General features: G+C 48.2%; 1 protein-coding gene across 1 annotated transcript in view; it reads left to right on the forward strand.

The window, feature by feature from the left end:
- LOC130387241 (receptor-type tyrosine-protein phosphatase mu-like) overlaps positions 1-25,370 on the forward strand; it is a 126,554-nt gene that overhangs the window by 26,549 nt on the left and 74,635 nt on the right. The window contains exons 6-10 of the mRNA XM_056596255.1: positions 1,008-1,301; positions 14,126-14,455; positions 16,673-16,782; positions 19,745-19,946; positions 20,675-20,777. Coding sequence (XP_056452230.1) covers positions 1,008-1,301; positions 14,126-14,455; positions 16,673-16,782; positions 19,745-19,946; positions 20,675-20,777 — 1,039 coding nt within the window. The remainder of the gene's footprint in view (positions 1-1,007; positions 1,302-14,125; positions 14,456-16,672; positions 16,783-19,744; positions 19,947-20,674; positions 20,778-25,370) is intronic.

A 25,370-nucleotide genomic window follows, 5' to 3' on the forward strand; every position in this document is an offset into this window, starting at 1 on the left:
GGATGAAAATAGTGTGTATAACCTTTCGGTGACATTTCCGAAAACGTAATTAACGCAGGAAGAGCGTGCATATGTGAACACGGATGTGCTAGCAGCAGGAAAGGTTACAAGCAAAGATGTCAGTGTACTCAACACTGACTGAGATTAGTGCTTGTGAATCACATCTTTCTGATCAAGTAACGACGTAACGAAATCATACAACCCAACTTCTTGTCAGTAAGTGAAAAGTTACAATTTATATTTTGCTGTGGGTGTCCCCTGATGCAAACTCTATGCATCCCACTTACGGATGTGCACTCGACACAACAACCCTCCACGGACAAATATGGTGAGGTAGCTCATCGATCCACCTCTCTAAAAAAAGATTGGCCTCTGACAATTATCCAAGGCATTAGGGTAGTCATCCTCTGATTGAAATCAATATGTTGTTCAAGGAAGACGGTACATTTCCCAGGGTCCAGGTGACTTCATTCACACCTCTATCTAATGCAGCAGGCGCCTTTGTACCGCCACTGATTACATGACTCAGGCAATTCACTGTGGAAGATAAGACATGCCCGGTTACCGAGCAAGACCTATTGATCTGAGGGGGTTCGGTTTTGGTTGGTTTCCTCGGTGCACGGTGTGTGGTTAGAAAACGAAAAGACATTGTTCATACACTTCAAGGGGATTTGGCTGGGGTTGGTTGTTTATGTGAGAAAATTGATCTCAAGCAGTCAAATTTCCCAAAGACTAGCATTTTTCAAAATCCTCAGTGTTCCTCGTTACAAAATACATTCAAAGATTCCACATTGTGTTCTCAGTGATTTTATTCACGGGGGCAATTTTGGAAGGAAGCTCGTAGACTTCCAGACTCGAACCTTACACAGTCATTTCAACACTGTTACGATCTGAGTGCAGAATGAACCAGGAATCAAAGTCCAACTGGTTTCGCAGTCCATGACGACGCAATAACTGTTCCACTCCTGCCCCCCCCCCCCCCCCCCCCCCCCCCCCCACCCCCCCAGAGCCACCGGTGCCCATCGCCCCCCCCCAGCTGACGGCCGTGGGGGCCACCTACCTCTGGATCCAGCTCAACGCCAACTCCATCAACGGCGACGGCCCCATCATCGACCGAGAGGTGGAGTACCGCACGGTCTCCGGCACCATGTACGACCTGCAGCCCGTGGACAAGACCACCCACAAGATCGGCCACCTGGACCCTGACACCGAGTACGAGATCAGCGTGCTGCTGACTCGGCCCCTGGAGGGAGGGACAGGGGCCCCCGGGCCCCCGCTCAGAGCCAGGACCAAATGTGCCGGTGAGTCCAGAGCAGGGCTCCCCAACCTTTTTGAACCTGAGAGCTACTTCATTGGTACTGAGTCATACGAACGGCACCCAGTTTGATACACTCTTCTGAAATAACAAATTTAGTTATATATTATTATTAAGGATTAATGATCTATGTGAAGACACTGATCATGTTCATGACTTCTCACAATAATTATCAACAATGACTTAAAAAAGGTGGGAAGTTGTTCCAGAATGAGTTGTGCTATGTTTAGAACAGGCCTGCGGGCGCCTCATATGGTCCTCGTGGGCGCCCTGGTGCCCGCGAGGACTGTGGGCACTGTTGGTGACCCCTGGTCCAGAGTGACCTGGAAGTTCACGTTCATGCTTTTGCGCGTTATGTGCTTTGAGTGTGTGTGTGGTTGGGGTTTTAGGTTTTAGGCAGCCCAACCTGGCCTGAGTCCGACTGATTGGACTCTGGGGCTCGGGGGGCGGCTTCACACCTGTTGGGGCATTGACTCATCAATGTAAAGTCTGACCCATTGGACCTGATCACTTCTCTCAAATAGACGGTCAATTTGAAGCGGTGTCATGTTATTGATTCCCAAGTTTGGCGTTTCTTAAACACAGCAACATCACCCGATGGCACAGAACGCAGAGGGTGGTGCGATCGGATCGTTGCTCATGTAGAGTGGCGCCCACTCGTTTTGGGAGCGCCACGAAGCAGGCCCTGTGTCTCTGGGGAAATCACGCTCCGATGATGGGTCAGGTAGAACAAGGAACTATGCTGTGTTGATTGCCAAGGATTGTTGTGATTCATGGCGCTCCGTGAAGTTTTTGGCGTTTACGCATTAGAGCAAATATTTGAAAAGACACATTTGAAAACACATTTTGTACTCCGACACAGGATTATTATTTTTCACATACAGGCTTATATGTTGAATGTCAAAGGAATTGTATAATTAAAATGCATGACTTTTTTCATTATTTTCTGTTTTCTTAGCAGCTGTGGTGACAGTTATAACAGATGATTTATCGGGAGCAATTTAAATCAACGCTCGCACACAGTCACCGCCGTAACCACGCGGCCTCTCAGTGTAATAATGTCATATTTGTAATAGCCCAGCAACCCTCCTCTAATTCACCGGCAATGCAGATTAATAGAGAGTTTAACGCAAAGTGGCACCGTACATTTGACCGTTTACACTGTTTCTCAACTGCAGCCATCAGGGACCGCTTCACGAGTGCATGGGCATTTTTTGGAGCTTTCTAACGATACAAATTGCCCTTCTCACAACATTAACCAGCTAAATTCCCATGCCGTACCCGGATACCAACGCACAGAACACAACAAACCTATAGCCTCAGCATTTCCCAGCCTAATTCTTCCTGGTGTCCGAGAAGTGCTGATGAAAACAGCACCGCCGCCCCCTCCTTCCTTATTAAAGGTGCACCCATCCCTGCCTCCACCTCCCCGTGAAGGTCGTCAGGGTTGTTCCTTTCCCTTTTTTTTCCAACTCCAATGGCGGGGTCTGATAGGAATGGATGGCGCTCACCCATACCTGCTCAGCCTCCCGGGCAGCCAGGCTCAGACCGGGCGGTGGCTGGCCCCTTGGCCACCCCGCCGGCCCCCAGTCAGAGAGATGGATGGCCCTGGCTCCCGAGGTGTGTTTGAGGAAGCGGCTCTTGATCTTGTCCGGCTCTCCCGGTGGTCGCTCCCGGTGACAGGCCGGGCCTCGGCAGAGCTCCCTAATTGAACGGTTAAAGCTCACAGGGCCCTGCGATACATCACCCCGGATATAGACAAGCTCCAGGACACGCTCCCTTCCCCCTCGCCGGCCCTTCCTCACCCTTTTCCAGTCTCGGAAGGCTCGTGCGAATGCCCGACAACAAGACGCACTTTGAAGCGACCCGCGTGCTCCATTCCTAGCCGCCTCTCGTTGGGTGATTCCCAGACTGAGCAGCGTAATAGGCAAGATGCCGTCATTCTTCGTCTTTTGCGACACCTGCCAAGTCAATTTAATTCAGACGTATGAAGAAGAAGAAAGCTCGGGCCTTAGATCATTATTTTCTATGACATTCCATTACTTTTCTAGTGAACATAAAAAGGCTAGCCTCTTTTATTTTCAATCCAAGGCTTTTGGGCGGGGGGACAATTTGTGTCTCTCAAGGGCTTACAGAATGTACTTGGGGGGGGCAGGGGGGGACAGCCATCCCCATCACCTGCGCTCTCAGACACACTGTTATAGTTCTGGTCTTAAGTTTCAAAGCGCTCGACTCTTTACCGTTGTAACGGTTTGCTCCTCCTCGTTGGTCAAAGACAATTTAGTGTCGCTTCGGGACGCCGCTGAACTGAACGCGGGTTGAGGGTGAAGTTGTTTACCACTCCAGAGCCCGCCGTGCCTCGGAAGCACAGCGGCAGAGAGGTCAATGTATTATCAGCCGGGGCCTCCCAGGATCACACCGGGGGGGGGCCCGAGAGAGCGGCGTTCCAGCAGGAAGATTGAAAGGCCGTCTCACACAGAGAATCCATTTGCTGCCCAGACTGCCAAGGCAGTAAACTGGCCCCCAAACAATGTCTAAACTCTGCACTCAGAGTATGTCAGAACCCAGGGTCAACCACCGCTGAGTTAGCACCGAAAAACGCCCGGAACAAGTGGATGAGTGCTAATGCAAAAGTGTATCTATTTTTCGGTTCTTTTTATATTTTCCCTCTTCCTCTTGTATGAAGACGGTTTAGAAAAACGGCTTCCAATGATTTTCATATCCGTGCGAGGATCGCATGTGGTCCACAAGAAAAAACCATTACCATAAAAAATACAGCCATCGGTCCGTAGTTGATCACTGTTCACAGGGTCCAAGAGACGTTCTGCTGTGTGCTCCTGAACGCCACTCTCTGACGCCCCATTGGGCACGTCCAATGGTCCCTGCATGCGGTCCCTGCCGGCTTCCAACACCTGCTGTACACCCAGGCCTCTGCCAGCTCCCATGTCCCCATCTAGAAGTTGACTCCATCTGCGCTCCGGCACCATGTGGGAGTAGTCTCATCTGTTTGTTTTGGTTTGTCGTTCTGTTGCGCTGAGTGCTATTAAACACACGGGAGGCAGAGGTAATCAGGGCTCAGCCCTCGCTTAAAGCATCTCTATTAGAGACCCGCGCAGGATCGCGATGGCGCCGTTCCATTCCTCTCTCCCACAACAAGGTGGCTGTCCGTCTTTTTTACCGCAGCCTCCCTAATGTGATATGGGCCGAGTTTTATTTTCCGAGGCATGGACGCGTGGTCTGCCACGGCAAATATGGAGTAAATATGGCTACAATAGATCGCTGTATTCGAAACGCGGTGCGTGCATTGCCGTCACGGCAACAACAAGTCACACACTGTGCGGATCAGCTGTCTCTGTCGTTGTCTTATTTGATTAATTCAAGTGTGAATCTTCACTAAAAAGCAGCAAGTAGATAGAAGCTACTAGTGTACCATAAAGTATATTGCTTTTTTAAAAATATGTTGTGGTTACTTGGTTTGGAAAAGGGTAATTTTTTATAGGCTTTGGCTTTAGTAAAGCATTGATTGAATAACTACCAGAGCGCTTGATGGATTCCCCTGGAAGACAATGCACTGCGGTGTGAATGGACAGTCACTCCAGCACCCTATCTGTGATAACATTGGGCCGGTCTAGAAGGGATAATTGTTGACAGTCATGTGACCCATAGGGTTCGGCATTGTCCGTCTCAAGGTGATGGAGGGGTCTTTGTTTGATGGCCCATTGTAACGCCTGCTCTTTTGTCCGGGGAGGAAGCGCGCTAGATTGAGTTTGTGCGGTGCCAGGGGAGGGGGGGGGGGGCGTTGTTCCGGGACAATCAAAGGCTGTTTATTGCATGCAGTTGGAAATTGAATGGCAAATTGTGGTCTTCTCAAGGACGTTTTTTCAAACTGCTGGGTTGTGCCGGAGAAAGAGAAAGGGAGAATGATGGCGTCGCGTCCCGCGTTCAGCCATAACTCCACGGCGGTTTCACTATTATTGTTATTGCCCCTCCGCCCCCTTCCGCCCCTCCCCTCTCCATAACTCCCATCTACTGCTTATTCCCCAAACACTATGTAAACAGCCCCCAGAACAGATGTGCGTAAACAACGCCCTAGCGATAAACCACACAAACATAATGTCTCCACCCACTGTAGTGCTATCTCCTCAGAGCTTCACAGCTATTACTGCCCCCCAACCCCTAGCCCCCCCCCCCCCCCCCCCCCCCCCCAACCCTCCAGCGATTGTCAACCAGTGGCGGGTTAACAGACTTCACTTCTTTGTGCGTTTCTATTCTTCTTTATTTTCCCTTTTTTTTCATTCTCCCCTTGACGTCTAATTTGGCCAGAAATGTTTTCCAAGGACTTTAAACGTTTGCCACTCTTCCTGTGTTTTAATTATTCATGGTCGATCCGGAGCAATATTTGTCACCGACTTCCTTCAACCGCTTGCTGAATTATAGATGTCTCGTCCCCTGCGCCCCCCCCGTCCCCGTCCCCCCCCCCCCTGTCCCCCACCTCTCTCCTGGCTCTGGCGTCCAGGAAGCTCTCATTCAGTCGGGCTCTATAACTCTGAGTGAAGGAGAACATCTAGACGTCTCCTGCGCCCCAACTAAAAGGACGGCCATGTCAGGGGTATGCCTGTGATTTAAGCCCCTTATTCGACGGCCATAGCTCCAGGTTGGGCCCTCATATATCTCCTAAGTAGGTGTCCCAGGAAATGCCACCACCAACGCCACCGCCCGTTTCGCAAAGTCGAGCGCTGCCATTTGATTTACGCCGCGGCTGGCGTCTCTGTGTGCGTCACATGCCGGCTGTTTGTAGTCTCTTTTTCTTTATTTTTTTTCGCCGTTGTTTGTCGCGACAAATGACAAGTTGAAGCGGAGCCATCTGGGGGGGCTGTGAGGCTGAGGGATGGCTGGTGAAGGAAAGATGGCGACCTCCTTTTTGCCTCAATCTACCACCCTTATCACAAGACACAAAGAGACCAACGTGCGTGTGTTTGGACGTGTGTGTGTTTGTGAGTGTGTGTGTTTTGGTGTGTGCGTGTGTGTGTGCCTGTGTGTGTGTGTGTGTGTGTGTGTGTGTGTGGCGGGGTGTGTGTACGTGTATGTGTGTGTGTGTGTGTGTGTGTGTGTGTATATACATGTGTATGTGTGTACCTGACGTTGGCGCCAGCTTTCAGCCTGACCCCAATCACCATACAGCATTTGGGTTGAAACTAAATGAAAGATTGATTTTTCGCTCGACTCATTCCCCCATTGTCTGCCTCTGTTCTCTTCAGCCTGTCAGCCGGTTCTGTTGTCCAATGTCTGTTTCAACTAAACACCAGAGAGAGACCAGGGAAGGTCCCTCACCTTCACCCTTGATCCCCCCCAACCCCGTCAGCCATTTGATGTGCAATTGAATGTGGGTGCTTTCAGGCGCCCCTACACTGATCAGCTCTTTGATAACAACGCTGTCTGGAGAAAACATGCCTTCCTTATTTCGATGGGTAGGAAAGGTTACCTTCTGTGTTTCCCTGCCATACACAATCTCGGAAGACTGAGATTGTGGGATTTTGATTGGGATTTACATTGGATTCGTTCTACCCTTTCAATAGGCTTTTGTAGTCTTTGCAGTCTTTTTTGTGGAGCGTGGTTTCTTTTATTTTTATTTTTATTTGAGATAGTGGTCTGACATTTGTTGATGTATCTTTCAGCACTTGCAGGCATTTGGACGTTTCCTAAGTAGAGCAGCCTTGGACAGTTTCACCGTCAATCATGAACCAAGACGAGCAATGGCTCGATCTCCCTTGATTGTCTGAAGACTCGCCATGCATCATCCTCATCCATTGGCAACCCCCCTCGCCCTCCATTTCTCTCTCTCCCCCCCTCCCCTCAATCCGTCTGTCTCTATACATCGCCCTCAGCCTCCATCCCTCCCCTTCCATATCTCTCTTGTCTCCCGCCCTCCTCTCCCTCCCCCTCTCCCTCTGCCTCTCCGCTGTCTCTCTGGGCGGTGTGGGTGGGTGTCCACTCCATCTTGTGCGCTACACCATTAGAGGAGGTCCATCAGGCTCCATGGCAGGCTCGGCCATGCCCCCGGGCCCGGCCCCAGCTATGGGGCCTCGATTTCTGGGGTCTCGAATGCGGGCCCATTTACACCCAGGCTCCGCCAGATCCCCATCATCCTCCCCTCGTCCCTGGCCTCCCCTCGTAATCACGCCGCCGCCCACGAGCCAGTTAAAGGAGGGACTTTGATGGAGTGAGGGGGGAACACCACCGATGGTTCCATAACTCCTGCCCTACTCAACCCAGGTATAGTGTCCTGCCTTGGGTGTGTGGTGTGGTGTGGTGTGTGTGTGTGTGTGTGTGTGTGTGTGTGTGTGTGTGTGTGTGTGTGTGTGTGTGTGTGTGTGTGTGTGTGTATCTATGTGCCCTGGTGTGTATGGGTGTATGGACCTTGGTGTTTGTGTGTGTGTGTGTGTGTGTATGTTATTGCCTTAGTGTGTGAATGGCTGGATAAACAACTAGCAGAGGTCAATTGGCTTGTATGCATCTGTGTGCCTTTATGCGTTCCTGAGTGTAAGTGGGTGTGTGTGTCTGTATGTGTGTGTGCGTTTATTGTATGTGGAGTGCAGCGTCCAGGTCTAGGTATGCCATCTTAAAGTGTTATAACTCAAACCTGTGTACATGTTTCAAAGCCCAAGGCCAGACTTGTTGCATGGTGATGACTATCACCGGGCCAGAATGGAAAACCTTGGCATGACACACACGCACACACGCACACACACACGCACGCACACGCACACACACAATGATAGCCCTCTTTATTTTCCAACCTACTCTCTCTGTCTCTCTTTCTGCCTCTATCTTTCTCCCCCTCTTTGCTCTTTATCATTATCTCTCTTTCTCCCTCTTTATCATATCTCTCTCTCTCCCACTCTTTCTCCAGAGAATTGCTCCGTGACAGCACTCTAGCAGGGTGATGGAGCTTTGATTGTCGGTTATGAAAAGCTATCATTACGGCTCGCGTAGGATATGAAAATGAAGTGTAAAACCCATGTCATTACCTCAATAGCAGTCGCCATCGCAGATATAGACTGGAATGAGGCAAACAAATGCACCTCACTAAACACACACATGCACTTGCGCACGCACACACACACTCAGGCTATACTGAGCCAATTCAATAACACAGTAGTGGATTAACAACTAATGACAATGTCAGTCTGGAATGGGACACTTTACACACACACACACACACACACACACACACACACACACACACACACACACACACACACACACACACACCACACACACGCACACTGTAAATGTAAATCTAATCTCTACACTTGTCACAGGACGACGTTCCCCGGCCTAACACAAAGCGCCCGGGACCTAGCATCTCATGTCATCACACAATGTCCACAATGCCCTCATGTCTACCCTTAGCGATAGTCTCCAACCAGGAGGAGAAAGCTCTCTATTCTTCCTCCTCCTCCCCCCCCCCCAAACTCCGTTGTTACTCTCAACCTCCCCCCCCCCCCCCCCACACACCACCCCACCCCTGCTTCCCTGTCTATGAAGCCTGAACGCTGCCCCATCTTGATGAGATAACGACCAATCACTCGGGAGATCTGCAGCGCAGAACCCCCCCCCCCCCTCCGCTCTCCCGCAGCTGGATGAGCTGAGAGATACCATTCTAGGGGCCTAGCTTCTGTTCTGCTCTTAATCGATGTGGAAGCCAGGAGGGTAGGGGAAGGGGGAGGTGGTGGTGGTGGTGGGGGGGGGGAATAATGAAATAAAAAGGCTTGTCGAAACGGAGCGTTCGCCCCGTTCGCTGGAGGAACATCTGATAAGCGCAATCATTCTTCTGTGCGCGGCCGCGCGATTCGGCGAGATGGCAGCGCTTCACAGAGGCGTTGCGCCGCACACACTTATTTTTACATACATGTTTTATGCGTACGCGCGCTCATCGCTCTCTCTCATACACACACACACACACATGCATGCACATACACACACACACACACACAGAGGCGCGCGGAGACATACTTGTCTTACAGTAAAGTGCCTATACTCCAGACGTGGCCAATTTGTTTCCTTTCATCCAGGACTAATGTTCCTGGCGGCCCAGGGGCTGAGTGCACCATTTCAAGCCCCCCTCCAGGACAGGGAGATACAACAGAGGGTTATTTGTTGCTCACGGCGGCTGTTCAGGGGCGGGGGGGGGACTGGGGGGGGGGGGGGGGCCTGAGCCTGATGTCCGCGCTTCAGCGTTCAGAAAAGTTTGAATCGGTAGGATGCTGTCGTTTTGTTAACAGCCTATGGTAATGTGATGATCACTTTGAAAGAACACGTTGAAATGTCAAGCCATAATGATGGTAGAAAAATAAATAAAAAATACTTATTATTTCTATGTAAATGTCACATTTAAATTATTCAATTACGGTGTCAAGATTGGGCCAGGTATTAATCTGTCCGCCGCTTGGAATACCAATATACTTGTCAGGGGAGCTCGTTGACTGCGCCCCGGTGCGAGATAGACCCCGGTAATCTCCCCCTCGGAGGGTGGCTTTCATTGCCATGTCTTATGACTCTATACCGTCAGGAAGATCTACCATCCAGGGGAAGATATTGCAGTCATATTCTTATTACCTTTATATCCAGTCAAGCATTTGGTGTTTTAGAACTAGTGCACCTATTGGGGAAAAAAAGCAAAGCAAAGTATGGATTTCCAGCGGAGGAGCCGTTATGTTATTCCTTGTTGAGATTTGTGCTCGTGCTTAGGATATTGAGCCCTGTTACCGCGCGGTCAATAAAACTAACCTGGCAGTCACACGGCATCGCCAGAGTAACAGGGGTTCATCTCATCAGCCGGGCCTGTGGGCCTATTTAGAGCAGGCCGCCGCACATTCCCAGCACCCGCTAAAGGATTTATGTTCTTTCTCTCTCTCTCTCTCTCTCTCTCGCTCTCTCTCTCTGGCCTCTCTCTCTTCTCCTCTCTCTCTCTGGCTCTCTCTCTCTCTCTCTCCTCTCTCCTCTCTCCCTCTCTCTCTCCCTCTCTCTCTCTCCTCTCTCTCTCCTCTGGCTCTCTCTCTCTCTCCTCTCTCTCTCTCTCTCTCTCTCTCTCTCTCGCTCTCTCTCTCCTCTCTCTCTCTCTCTCTCTCTCTCTCTCTCTCTCTCCAGATGGAGATGGGTTGGGGGGAAGGTGCGTTGGGTTTTGATGAGAAAGTAATGAGAAGTTTTGCTTTCATCCTTTCGTTCCATCTCCTCTCCGATCACTTTTATTTCCTCCTTCCTCGCCGTCACCCCGTTGTGTGTTGAGACGCCCACGACAACGAGGGCCACTATGCGGGTGAGACACAGAGACGGGGGCGCGGCCTCCTGCCTCGCTGACAAACAAACACCTAGACGGGTGACACACAGCGTGGTGAGTCAGAGGGTAGAGGGAAGTGTTGATGTCGGGGGTGGGGGGGGGGATACGCGCGGCCGTTATTATCAGCCTCCGCACCTCGGCCAGATGGTGTTCAAGGCACGGGGACCCGAAAAAGGCCTCACAACAATTAGCTTCTTTCATCTCCTTTTTTTTGGGGGGTTTTGTTGTTGTCCTCTCCAACCCGACCTCAGCCATGGCGGCGGCTGTGACGGTGGAGCCGTCCCGGGGCTCGTTAGTTCAACGGACAGCGGCCTCTCTGCGCCTATGTGTTTTCGGTGTTTTTTCGTCTTTATTCGCTCTTAAACCACCTGAGTGGAAGACCGCGGTGAATGCACTCAGCGGGCTCCGTCGCTCGGAACAAGGAGGCGCTGATTAGCCCTGACATTTGCATACGCCCAAATCATCCTTTTTTCATTTATTTCTGTTTTCTTTTTTCTGTGTGTGTGTTTTATGGAATATTTTGTTTCACGAGAGGACGACGGCCCCTTCTGGGTCTTTTCTCCCCCAAAATGGCCAGAATTAGAGTGTGTTTAGCAGAGTGTGCTCTCAGCACTCGTTGAGTGCAAGAGACATGTGACTTTCTTGTCCCTGCCTTTCTTCTTCGCCAGCCCCTTGCTGTGTGTCTGTTTGAAATTCACACTTTAGTACATTTTGTCACTGTGAGAGCGTGCGCTTTAATTTGATTTCCGTGCCTGGCCACCCTGCAATTCTCTGTGCTTTTAGTGTAACCGTTGCTTACTGAGTGCGGCCAACAGATAGTTCCGCAAATAAAAGGGTTTAAGCCCCTATTTTCTGGATGGCTCTTCCAAGACTGCGAATGACTTGATGCGGTCTATTTATTTTTCTCCACCATTAACTTGTGCACCAGCCCGTCTCTTCCTTCCCGCCCTCTCCATCCTCTAGTTGTTTCCCTGTCTCTTTCTCTCTCTCTTTCTCAGTCTCTCTCTCTGTCTTTGTCTCTCTGTCTCTGTTGAGTCCATGTCTCTGTCTCTTTCTCTGTCTCTGTCTCTGTCTCTGTCTCTGTCTCTGTCTCTGTCTCTGTCTCTGTCTCTGTCTCTGTTTCCGTCCATGTCTCTCTCTGTCTCTCTCTCTCTGTCCTATTGGTTGATTGATAAATAGTTTAACTGAACGGCTTTGCTAAATATCTTTCTCAATTTCATTGTCTATAGCATTAGTCTTGTTAGTCTTGTCTCCAAACAGATATAACACAAATTCAAACTTTTCCAATTGAATATGTCAAATGTAGTACACTGAGCCGCAATATTCGCAGATTTTGACCTTTTATGCCAACCACAATCAGAAAAATGATAGAATGCATATTTTCCACGTTGTTTATCAAAGGAAGAAAACAGAGAACTTGTTTGCCTCGCCACATGAACGGACTTGAAAGCTCCATTCAAGCTCCCCCCCCAAGCTCCCCCCCCCCCCCCACCTCCTGCGGCTCCTTCCCCCCAAAAGACATTGCATCGTCTCAGAAATCTGATGTGAATCGCACCTCGTTCTTGTGTTTCGTGTCCCGTCGTTATTTCAACACCAGCCTTTTCCCTGCCACTTTGACTTTTGTCTTCCTTTGACCGCTCTCTTTCCCGCTCTCTGCCCCACTTTGTTGTAGCTTCAGTCATTTTCTACAGGGAAAGCAAAAAAAAAGCCCCAGCGTGGTAGTTTTACACAGAAAGCCTTCTGATCGGGAATTGTTTTTCGCTTTTAGAAAAATAAATCCCCCCATAAAGCGAAATGCAGTTTCTTCTGCCCCGCGTCATGGATTAGAAGTTCACTTGTTCTTCCTGTGTGTTTATCATGTCATACGCGTTCACCTCCGGGGTCAGCCGCAAGCCAAAGGCAGAGGTCCGGTCTAGCTCCACCACCAACACCATGCACCTCCAGAATGTTAAGCACGGCCGCTGAATCTCTGGACCGTGTCTCCAGGGGAAGGTGGTAAATTGAGCCCTGGCTGTTCCTAATAGGTGGTAAAGTGTTAAGTTCCAGCGAAATGGACTGCAAATTTAACCTGGAATGGAAATTGATCCCATTACCTTGTGCTCTGGCTGCTCTCTTCCCATAGGAGCCCGAGAGAGAGAGAGAGAGAGAGAGAGAGAGAGAGAGAGAGAGAGAGAGAGAGCGAGAGAGAGAGAGAGAGAGAGAGAGAGAGAGAGAGAGAGAGAGAGAGAGAGAGCAGAGAGCAGAGATGGGGAGAAGCAGGGGATGATAGAGTGATATAGGTAAAGAAGAGAGAGAGAGAGATAGGAAATGGAGAAACCGAGCAAAGCCCAAGGTGTCATTTAAGAAAGAGAGGGGAGAGAGAGGGGAGAGAGAGAGGGTATGTGATTAGAGGTGCTAGGAGGGCGCTGGGTGTTGCATACTGCCTCGACCGACCAGATCACCCGGCTGATTCGGTATCAGCGAGGGGCAAATAGCCCTGGCCACCGCTGAACAAGATGATGGGGGTGGGGGGGAGAAGGAGAAACAGCAAGGAGAAAGAGAAAGAGCAGAAAGAGCCAGGGTAGACAGCATGTGCATGGAGGAAGCATGTGTCTCCTATGGAGACTAGGCTTCCAATAGCCACGCCCTTCATCTGGCCGGGAAGCTTGCCCTGCTAGGGGCTGGAACACAGCGAGATCCAATGGCAAACGCTTCTTTTAAATAAGATGGGCTTTGAGATGGATAATGTGGTGGGGAAAAAAATGAGCTGACATAAAATGAGACTGGGTATAGTGAAAAGGAAATCTTGAATATGAGACATGTTGTCATACTGGACACTCTGTTGTGTCTCCATTGTGTTGGGCTGGAGGTTGTTTATCGGTGATGCCATTCGTCTCAATGACGTGAAGTGCGTCTGAATTTCAAGTGGTCCTCTTAGTCAACAGGAGTGAAAATAGGTAGTATCTATGACTCTTGTTGACGTGCATCCAAAACAGGGAGGTAACATGTTATTCCGTCTATTCCACTTCCATTCAGTGTGATTAACACAATGAATCTTTCACCACAACTATTCCTGTGATGTTAAATAGATTGGAGTTCTCACCGGGCAGCTGAAGAAACAGCATAAAATTGTGTGGCAATGAATCACCCCCTCGCATATCACCGACCTCTGTGGCGCTGCGATTACCGAGGCAGCGCCGCATTCATCTCCACCTCAAAATCAGACCTCGACGAGCACTCAAAGAAAGCGACTCACGTCACCTTAAACTATTGTCCGTTGAACTCTCCATTTCCGTGTATAATAGATACGTAAGGTAGATGTATATCTATATGTATCTATACAATTCTATGAGGCTGCTGATGAGGTTTAAATGGGTCATTCCGGTCGATATTCAGCAGGTTATCATCAAGGCACGGCCGCGCGGATAAGCAATTACGAACCAGCGCCTCACAACGTTAACCCCCCCCCCCCCCCCCCCCTCCACATGCAGAGCCGATGCACGGCCCCCAGAAGCTGGAGGTGACGGACGTCCAGTCGCGGCAGGTGACCCTCCGCTGGGAGCCGCTGGGCTACAACGTGACCCGCTGCCACAGCTACAACCTCACGGTGCACCTCCGCTACCGGGTGGTGGTGGCCGGCGGCGGCGGCTCCAAGGAGGAGAGCCGCGAGGAGGTGTGCTACGACGCGCAGAGCCCCCGCAGCCCCCAGCACACCCTGCACAACCTGACGCCCTTCACCAACCTCAGCGTGCGGCTGGTGCTCAGCAACCCGGAGGGGGTGAAGGAGAGCGGGGAGCTGGAGATGCAGACGGACGAGGACGGTGAGCCCCAGCCCGCCGCGCCGCGCATGGTCGTCGTCGTCGTCGTTGTTGTTGTTGTTGTTTTGGGTGTTGTGTTTCCCGAACGTGCAGCAAGGTGGGAGTGAGTGGTGAAGTGTGACGTTGTTTGTCCCTGCAAACGAATGGATAAACGAATGGGAAAGAGGGAAGCGTCAATGTATGGCAGGGAACAAATTATTGATATGGGGGACATCCGTCCGTCCATCTCGTTTACTGGATTTCCGTTAAGTCCTTTAGCAGATGCCTTGCCCCAGAGGGACTGCAAGGTTTGGGGGTGAGAACAATCAAACCACACGATCAATTTATTCCATGTCATGATCTCGGGTGCAGTTGCATGACATCTGAGTCTTTATCTGTGAGCAATCCCCCATGTTTTTATATGAGAGGTAGACGGAAGCCAGATTATCTGGAGGAAGCCGCACTAAACCAAACCCAAAAAAAAGCCAAGGTCACCCATCCAGCTACTGTCGAGCGAAGAGAATTATCAGATTGTTCGCTTGTCTTATGGGAACAGGGAGGGATGGGGATATGGGATTGTCGTTTAGCACAGATTCATTCCCTTCACTCACACATCTAGGCCAGCCTATCTCCCATCTCCCTCGGCTGGTCTACTGTGTCTCTCAGCAGCGTGTCCACGGATGTTCCCTCCACAGCGGAGAGAGGCTGGTGAGAACCGTGCGTTCTCAGCGTGCCCAAAGGGGCTGATTGAATAAACAGGCAAAGCTCTGCATCAAACGAGCTGCACAGCAGAATATTGGAGACTACAGCAGTATTTAGCTCGCAGCCTTGCGCTTTTTTATTTTTCCGTTTCTCACCCTGAAAAACAAAGCGCTAGGTCTGAGGTTGGTGGAGGTTCGGGAACGGTCAAATAAATAAATTAAATCTGGCAGAGAGCAGAAGGAAGCACTGAAAAGGGGAAGCTCTATTTACTCACCCCCTCCACCACCACCACCCCTTCCACCTTATAGTTTTTTTCCTCCAAGATGAAAGATCTACTCTCCTTGCCACGGCTCACTCAGGAAATGATGCCCACAGAACATTGAAGGGGCGCCGGTCGCCTCGACATGAAACGGGGCCCTTCTGACGACAAAGACGCAACAAGACTGCTTATGGCTGGCCTTCCTGTGTTCCTGCCGGAGAGTCTGTGGAAATAAAAGCATCGGTGTGCGCGGATGCATGTGTGTCTGTTCGGCCTTCGCGCTCCGACGGGAATGAGATTACCCACGGGGTGTATCTGAAGATTACTGCAGATGTAAGATTATGTTTTTTTTAACATAAAAAAAATAGGAAACAGTGTGTTGATATCAGTCCTGTTCTATTTACAGAAAGAAAGGCAACCCTCGGTGGGGGTGAAGAGAGCCGATCCCTTCCGAAGTAGCTTAGCTCGAGTAAACATTGCAGGGGGAAAGAGAGCGCTGGAGAGAGAGCGCGCCAGAGATTGATATTCCTCTTGTATCCCGTGGGGTTGTCTGTTCATCTCAGACACTTTGTTTGTGGTTACGTTTCTGTGTGCAAGCGCAGCGTTCTGCCAGGAGACTTGCGAATCACACGGTGTCGCTTTGAGTGACTTGAAATAATGTCACAGGTTTGTGTTAAACATGCTCATTTTTTTTTTCTTGCTCAAAGCGGTTTGTTTTGGTCCATGAAAAAGCACTTAATGTTGTTCCTTGTTATTCACGTCCCAAGGTGAAGGCCTGGGAGGGCAAATCACATTATCAAACAATAAAGCTACTCGCCGGGAACTCCATATTGTCACCCTTTATCGACAATGTTTCCACTTGATAGAACAGTGGCGGGTTTCAAACGAGTTGTAAACACGTGAAGTTTAATCCATTTAATGTTTATATTCCAAGACTGTAAAGGTCTCAAAAAAATCGAGCAAATAAAAGGGAAAAAATTCAGGGCTTAGACACAAAACATCTACGACTGAATTACACTCTCTTCCACTTTTACATTTCATACAAATGCGATGCCAATTAAAACACCCAGTCTCTCAATTACACAACTCCGACCATTCCAAATATTCTCCACAGAACCACAGGAGGGCTGGACTAAATCTCCTACCCCCGACTGCTTAAAGCACCTCCTGCTGCCGCCGCCGCCGCCACTGCCACCGCCACCGCCACCGGCTCACCGCTATCTTATCGATTCCGAAACAAACGCGTCTCATTACATCTCTGGTCCTTTTTCCCGCCACAGTGCCAGGAGCCGTGCCTCTGGAGTCCATCCAGGGCAGCGCCTACGAGGAGAAGATCGTGCTGAAGTGGAGGGAACCGGCGCACACGTACGGCATAATCACTCAGTACGAGGTAAACAACCCCATGAGACGCATTGATCCCCTTTTTCCCTGGCCCCGGACTGCACACTCTCACTGTATGTATGGCCATAGTTTTCCCCTGTCCTGTCTGCTCTGCACCTGTGTGGGAGTAGGAGAAGGGATTAATTGCGACAGAGAGAGGTTTTAATTGTCTGCGTTATGTTTCTCTTACTCTCCGTATGAGATCGAGAAGCAGGAAAGCTTCCTGATTGCAGGAATAATGTAGAATTCAAACGAGGTAACGTCAGGGGGAGGGTATTCGCAAGAAGGGAATATCGACAGGGGTTGCCTCCTTTTATTAGTTCTCCCTGTTTAGCATTCCATTCGTACGGTACAAACCCGTAAGGTGCACATGCCTTACACGCATGTAAAATTAGCCATTGATTCATCGATTGATTCGTTTCATTCTGCTAGAAGAGTTAAGTACTAAATACTGATCTCTCTTGAAATCCAGCATTTAGCAGCAATCCATATATATATATATATATATTAATATTAGAATAGAGACACATAATTAATGGTACCAAGCTCCAATGGAAATGGCCATTAATGACCCTTTAAAACAAGAAAATAAACATTTCTTAATAGGCAATCGTTCTTTGCTGGGATTGTTTTATACACAATAGGGACCGATTGAACATGAAAAAGTCAATAGTTCCACCCAGGCAGACGAACGGCTGGCTGTTGTATCCGTTGCCAGAGCATCAGGGCAGGGCTGCAGCAGGACAATAGCTGTTACCTCGCTCTCAGCGAGACATCTCCATCACAGCTTGACAAAACGCATAATCAACGCCTTGATCCAAACAGAACTGACTTTATTCATTCATCAAAGAATATTCTTTCTTTTTCCTTTTAGGGTCTGGTCTTTTCTGACGCAAAATAAAACTGTTGGGTCGAAACGGAATCCGTGAGGGCTCATGGTCTTCTCTTATTAGTCTTTGGTTATGTACAGTGAAGGACATGCGTGTCCCACGCCCGTGACAAGGCGATACTGCACGCCACTTCTTTCTCTGCATATATCCTTAAGGGCGCAGTGAGGCCGCTGATTAAAGGAGAGCGCCCGTCTGAACCGCCGATGTGCCTGCCTTAACAGACGGACGCTCCATTATGGATCCGCTGAAACAAAAGCCCATGGTCTGGATAGACCCAATAAGCACCAACCCTGTACACGCCATCACCCCCCCGGCACTGAGTCCGCCCCCGCCAGGGCAACTGCGCACTCGAGCGCTGCCGTATTTATTTTATTATTATCTTTCTATTTTCTGATGTATTTTGGTGTTTTTCTGCAAAAACTTGTATTCCATCAGTATTCCCTCAGTAGAGGTTTCCTCTCTGAGCCTGGACCTGGCTTTGATTTGACAGCATCAAAGAGCTCAAAGTGTGATGTGTCTGGTGAGTGTTATCACGGGAGGGATACCAGGGCCCACTTCTTTCCCTGGCCCCGGCTCACTGATTATTACCTTCACATTGGTCCCCGTCGGCTACCCGGGACAGCTCTGGAACGGTATTATTTGGCTTTTAAAGACATATTTTTCCTCATCCTATCGCGGCACTCACAGTGCTATCACCGCGTCGAAGGAGCAATCAAAGTGGGGGCCGCAGTGTGTGTTGTGTCAGAGAGACGGTTCCTTTCTTCCCTCGGCATCGCCGAGTTTTCCCCGCCTTGCTCTATCATACGACTACCTGCTTGTAACACCTCGCACACAGCTTTTCATTAGGGTTATTTATGCATCAGCTCTGTTATTGTGTTTGCGTTGACATGCCAACTTGCTTTTTTATCATTTACAACCGACCAGCACTGTTAAGGAAATTAAGAAATGGCGGAAAAAAACGATTCCGTGGACGGATATCCTGTTGCTAAGCCCTGTTATTTGTTCCAATAACCTTTTTTCATTATTATTCTCAGTATTCCTGCCACTCCCATCATTATAATATATAAAAAATAGTCTGAGGGCTGGCTGTTGTCAAGTCAATTCAAATTCCTCTCCCTGAAATGTTATGATATGGGATTTGGCGAAGTGGACTCGCTCCACAGACAAAGACTAAATGAGGAGCCCACCAAGCATTTCAAAACTTGATGGACACAAATTATGCAGCTCTCAAAACTCCCTTTGTGCTTCTTAATTGGAATTATAATCGAGGCTTTGCTGTGGTGAGCAGAAGCATTTCCTTCAAGTGGGATGCAGGGGGTGCTCATAGATATTTAAAATGGATATTAACAAAACACTCACCTTAATGCTTCTCTCCAGAGCTGCTGTGTTTATTAATGGGAAAGGGAATAGATTAACTGTTCTCTGCATAAAATGAATAGATTGCATTGTGTGTTTGGTAAAGAAAATCAAACAGTACAGTACACAGACCCTCTTGTCTATTACGCAGATAACCAAACCTTGTTAGTAGATGGCATCTCCCCATCGATCCAACTGAACCGCATTGATTTTGAAAGGCGGGCGGCATAAAACCTTGTTGAGCGCCATCGATGAAACGTCACAGGAGGTGATGCTACTTGGCTTCCTTTTCCTCCACGGTTTTCATTTCGTGAAGTTGTGTCGCGTCAATGTCCATTCGGCGTGAACAAATAGATTGTACATTCGGTGTGAATGGCAGGCGAAATGATTCCAGTAGGAACCGCTCGTGAAGTTGCAAGGACACCCATGTGCAGTTGAGCTTAATGAATGCCTCAGACGCTCCTGAAAGGTACCGTTTCATCGTCCCCTTCCTCCTCCTCCTCCTCCCTCCTACCTCCTTCTTTCTCCTCCTCCTCCCTCCTACCGCCTTATTTCTCCCCCTCCTCCCTCCTTCTCCTCCTCATGCAACACAGGCCACTTAAAAAAATGTCACCCGCCTCCTCCTCCTCCTCCTCATGCAGCAACAGGCCGCGTCGAACAAGCCCCCCTTCCTAGCCGACGTATCGATCGCTTTCTCCCCCTTCCAACTCCCAACACCTCGTGCAGATCTCCTACAAGGCGGTGAGCTCCTTCGACCCCGAGCTGGACCTGTCCAACCAGAGCGGCAAGGTGATGAAGCTGGGCAACGAGAGCACCCACATGTTCACCGGACTCTACCCGGGCTCCACCTACTCCTTCACCCTCCGCGCCAGCACCGCCAAGGGCTACGGCCCGCCCGTCATCACCCAGTTCACCACCAAGATCTCAGGTCAGCCCCGGCGCGTGGATGATCCACATACCGCAGTGCACTGGCGGATGGCGCTTATGAATTAAGCAGCCGGGAATCCCATTGTTCCACCAGACACTGGTGTCGCACAGCAAAGTCTTGGCAAATGTTTATTAGCCACGCTGCTATTTGTTTTTCATGTTTTGTGGGTTTTCACTTCTTCTAAACCACAGCTTTTGCTTCGAATTCTGTGCAAAAGCAAGTTAAGGTGCTGTGAGTTTATTTGTCTAGCATGGCGCTCTATGATAGACTGCTGCCTACTGGCTTTGGATGGCAAATCCAGCCCAGCTGCCATCCAAGATGTACTAAACAAACCGTAGAAGTATGTGCAAATAGTACTTATCCTCTAGCGATACTCCTAATGCATTTATAATGACTTCAGTGATGTTCAGCCGTTTGGACAATTAAGTGCTCTGAGTTATAGTAATGCCTTCACCCACACAATCATAACGGTCAAACACACGTCTCAACTTTGTTTACACTCGCAATAAGGCACAGTTGGTTGTTTCTGACAAAAGATATACCTTTATTTGAAAAATGCGCTTTCGAAATGTGGAAAATAGCAAAAGAACAAAGGAATCAGTCAGGAGATGGCGTGTTGAATAAACTCTTCTGGTCGAGGCTTATATTAAGGTGATCCTTCCTTGTAGGTGTGCCATTGCTATTGAATAACCCCCACCCCCCCCCCCCCCTTGTTCCCTTCGCCACAGCCCCCTCGATGCCCACCTACGACAAGGAGACCTCCCTGAACCAGAGCGACACCACGGTGACGGTGCTACTCAAGCGAGCCCAGAGCAGAGGGGCTCCAGTGAGGTAGGCCTCCCCCTTTAACACTCACCACCCATCCAGGGGGCAGCCATCGTTCCGCATTATGACCGTCGCTTCCACATTCTATGGTCGTTTATCATGTCGAAATACCCAGCATTTACTACATGTATAGCTGTTTGGGGATAGTGGTTCTTTTTTTACTGTATAAACTTCGTTTTTTTGCGTGGTTTGGCGATGGAAGAAGCTCCAGTGCAGCTACAAATCACACATGAGTAATGGGAGCACGGGGATCTCTGGACTCGCATCAAGCTGCTGCCGTGTCCGTGTCAAGAAGCTTGTGTGTCTGGTGTTGATACGCTGCCAGGGGGGTTTCCAGATCACCTGCAATTTCCGCTTCTGTATCTTGGTATTCTGTTATTTGTGGTTTTGGATTCCAGGCTTTGAAGGCTGAGAACAAAGGCTGGCGTGGTCGAAGCTCGCTTTGACATTACAGGCCCTTTTATGTGCTGGCCTGCTGCCTGCTGTAGGATACGGCCGGAAGATAGATACAACATAGGACACGCATTCCACCCCGCTGGATCCTCCATGCCTTGGAAGTCATTACTGGGCGAGCTGCTGCGAACCCTTTTGGTTTAAACTGCAAGTCGCTCAGCTAGAGTCTATACTATACACTACATCTGTTGTTATCAAGGAATGGACCAGTTTATGTGAAATAGCATGTTATTTTGGGTCATAATGGACACGCATACATATCACGTACCTAATACTGGACAAATTATGTCACAATAGGTTTTTTTACATTGATCGATGTCGATAATTATCACAATATATGATTAATAATTATTATAAGGCTTGTTTTCCAGTTTTAAGAATGTTCGCCTTAGGACAGAACCCTAAAGAAATCAGTAGGTCAATTGCGGTTTATCCTAAACAACTATTTATAATCAGGAGGCATAGGTGACCAAAATCCAACAGAACAAACCTGGCTTTTTGTTTAACACAGAATAAATGTGAGTAGATAATTATGCAAACAACTTCTTTGATTTCCATTTCATGTAATGCCTTGTTTCAAACGTATCTCAAACATTTGAGAGGTAGTATAATGAACATTGATTGAAACTAAATATGTAAACAACTGCTAGAGAGAGAAGAGCTGAGGGAGTGATGTTCGGGAAAAATATTTTCACCCAGGCACTGGGGAGTGCATACTTAGCATCCATGACACTCATTAGCTTCTTGTAGCCCTGTTTTTCTTTCAGCATATAGTTAGCGATACAGTACATAGCAGTACAGTACATAGCAGTACATAATTGCTCTGGCGATGTCTACATATTGCTTCAATTTTTTTTTTGTATGGGGTAATGGCTGAAAAAGCGAACACATCCGTTGGTTGTCAAACTTCGTAAGTTTGACTAGCAGTATGGCTGGGCTCTTAGCTATTGCTTGTGGGGAGGCTGACGCTAGCATGAGAGCACAAACTCAAGTTTTCGCAGTGCTCTGTATATGTATATTAATATTAGGGCTGCACGCTTATTGCTAAAATTATAATCATGATTATTTTGCAAGATCAAGATTACAGAAAGTGCTTCACAATAGTAGTGTATTTTATAAAATTATAAATAAATAAACTTAAATGGTTGAATCTTTGAATCAAAATAGGACATTCTTCACACAAATTCAGTCTTCTTAAGGCTACATATTACATTTTAGCCCAAAAAAGAAGAATGGCACCAAATAAAAAGGATTTATCCCTAACAAGAAGGTTAGTTACATTCACCTGCAGTGTTAATGCAAGAAAACACAGCCTTCAACATGATCTGGTTTAAGAGAGGAGCGGAGGCAGGCAAAGCTAATACAGAGAAATTGTTTCTTGATGGGGTCTTGTATCTTCTGTCCAAAGTGTTGACCATTTACTAAAAACCAGCACTGTCCACAATGCTTATTCAACTCGTCTTTTGCCAAATCGCTTATTTCAGTTCATGTCGTTGAGAATGTGTTTGACATTGAGTTGCGTAATACAAAGTCCCCCTTATGTATGTCTGTGTTAGACAGGGATCTTTGGGGTGTTGGCCCCCATGCATTGTTCATATTCCACTTCATGTTGACTCTTCAGGTGGTTGAAAAGATTTGAGTAATTTTTCCTCTTAAAGTATTTTTTCCTATTAAATAAAATCACTGGTCCCATATCCAAAGTAATTCCACACAACGGAAAATGAACCCATTTTTGGAACTAACCTTTCACGTTGCTCTGCTCCTCCTGACATTTACTTTGTCTCTCGTAAGTCTTTTCCGGTGTGTTTTAATTTTGCATCTTGGAGCCTACTTTGTTCCTGCTTTAGTCGTGCAGTTGTTGTAAAGCAGAGACGTAAATTGTTTATCACAGCACGCGCTCGTGATTGGTCATACAAATTAACCCCTGAATAACCTGGGTTAATTGGATTATAACCGGAGCAAGCTTATTAGATACGCTTTGTCTTTGTTCCGGAGTGGCGACACCTTTTCGCAAATTGAATATAGAGTAAATGTTTTTTTTTTTTTAAATAATCGCCCCGGCCGTTAATTGTGGAGGCCAATATTGTCATCACGATTGAAATACGATTAATTGTGCAGCCGTTAATATATATATAGTTTACATGGCATAATAAAGATAGATCATGTTATTAATGTATCAGCTATGTATTGCTCATAGTCCACTTTCTATTATCTCTAAAAAATTATAATGTAGTGGTCAAAATAACCAGCAACCACATTTGATACAAATTAACATCAGAATAATTGTAATCGTTGATGCTCCTTATGGAGCAAATTGAACATTAAACATTGACACTGAAGTTAAAGTGGCCATCTCAAAGATCTCCAAAGATAATTCATTAATAAATGTCAGTTGGGTTACTATCTATGGCCTAATGAGGTAACACGATGGTGATGGAGCCTGTGGCCCACCGATGACAGCCCTTGCACTTGCAGCATGAAGAATGTTACGATCCGGGTGTCGGTGGGGGACATTCCAGCCATGCATTCAGATCCGAGCGGAGGGGTTAGTGACCCGCTGTCCCTCACCCAGCAGGGCTTGTCCCAACAGAGAGGGTAAGGCTGAGCTACCGCAAAAGACTCGCTCTGCAACCCACCTGTGCATGTACAGTTTTGTTCCACCATAGCTGCCGCCAAAGAGGACGAAACTGAGATCTTTGCGATTGCATCTTTGAGAGCGTTTCAGTTTCGGTTTACAGTTGAAAGCTAAGGCTAGTGTTTTTAAGCGTTTATTTAACAAGCTAAATGAATGCTGAGATACAGCCCCTGGCCTGGTGTGCAGAGGGCCTAGGTCCTAGGAGAGCAGGCTGATCCTCTGTCTCATATGACAAGGAATAAACACGAAGGCTCCGCTGTAAAGCTCAATTTTACAGTATCAACTCATCGGAGGCCTTCAAAGATTACCGCCTGAAGATCTTTAGTCAGGCTTGTCAGCTCATGTTAACCATGTGTGGAGCCGCCCGGATTAATGCTCACGTGCCAAACCAAGAGCAGAGCCAAAAAGACAAAGAGTGAAGCGAATAATTCCATTATTAATATTATAATATATATTTTGTATTATTCTAGCAAGCGCAACTCAAAAGGGTTTGACTCTCACGGCCATTCTTTCCACCGGGCTCGTTACAAAGCACTAATTATAATTAAGGTAGCGCCGTGATTCAGCGCCTCCGCTAATTAGCATGCTGGGTGGCTCCCTTGTTTACCGTTGGAAGACACCCCCAAAACCTCCCCAGACGAATGGCTCTGATTCGCCCGTTGAGATATCAACTCCAGCGCGAGCCCCCACCTCATTTGGCGGGTTTGTAGGAAAAATTGCAAGTAATTGTGTGCAGACGCTTGCAACATGATCCTTCAAACATTGCCATTGTCATCAAATTAGCTGTACGGCAGGATTAAAGAAGACAATGTATCAACAGCTTAGTTGAATGGTGCTAGTGAATCACCGAGGAAGACGGGTGTTGACAGGCACTCAGCATTTGAAGAAGCACCTGGAGGAGACACTTGAATGAAGCGACTCGAGCGCTTTGCCGTTGGAAAAGAGCCTCTTAACGGTGGATATCCACATGTGACTCTGCCATTGTTGAATCGGGGGGCGGTTTGTTGATGGCTGGAGGAACGGACGTGATTTCCCGCAGCTTTCGCAGTCTCTCAGATGTCCTGGGAGCCTGTGAAAGCCCAGTAAACCCCCTTTACGGCGGCAGTCCCCGTGTCTCTGGAAATATGAATTGCAAAGTATGGAAGGTGGCGAGGGGTTGCATACCAGGCGATTATGCCGCAGGTCGAAGGAAGAAAAAGATCCACTGGGCTTTTGACGTTTCTTTTTTTTTTGTCTTTTCGAGTGACATGCGGCGGGTTTGGAATGAATAGGAAAATATTAATGCCCATGGACTCACAGAATGTTAAGCTTGTCAATCACTCCCAGTTTCAGATGTGTAAATGTTTCCAATAAATATATATGAGGAGGATAATTTATGGATGGATGTAGGTATGGATGGATGGATACAGAAGGATAGAAATACAATAAATTAAATCTGTGGTTTGCCAAAGGGCTCCCAATTAAACATCCTCCAAACACATTTGAGCCTCTCCGTAGTCATTCTGACGGGC

Source organism: Gadus chalcogrammus, chromosome 8 (assembly GCF_026213295.1).
Source record: "Gadus chalcogrammus isolate NIFS_2021 chromosome 8, NIFS_Gcha_1.0, whole genome shotgun sequence".
Lineage (NCBI taxonomy): Eukaryota > Metazoa > Chordata > Actinopteri > Gadiformes > Gadidae > Gadus > Gadus chalcogrammus.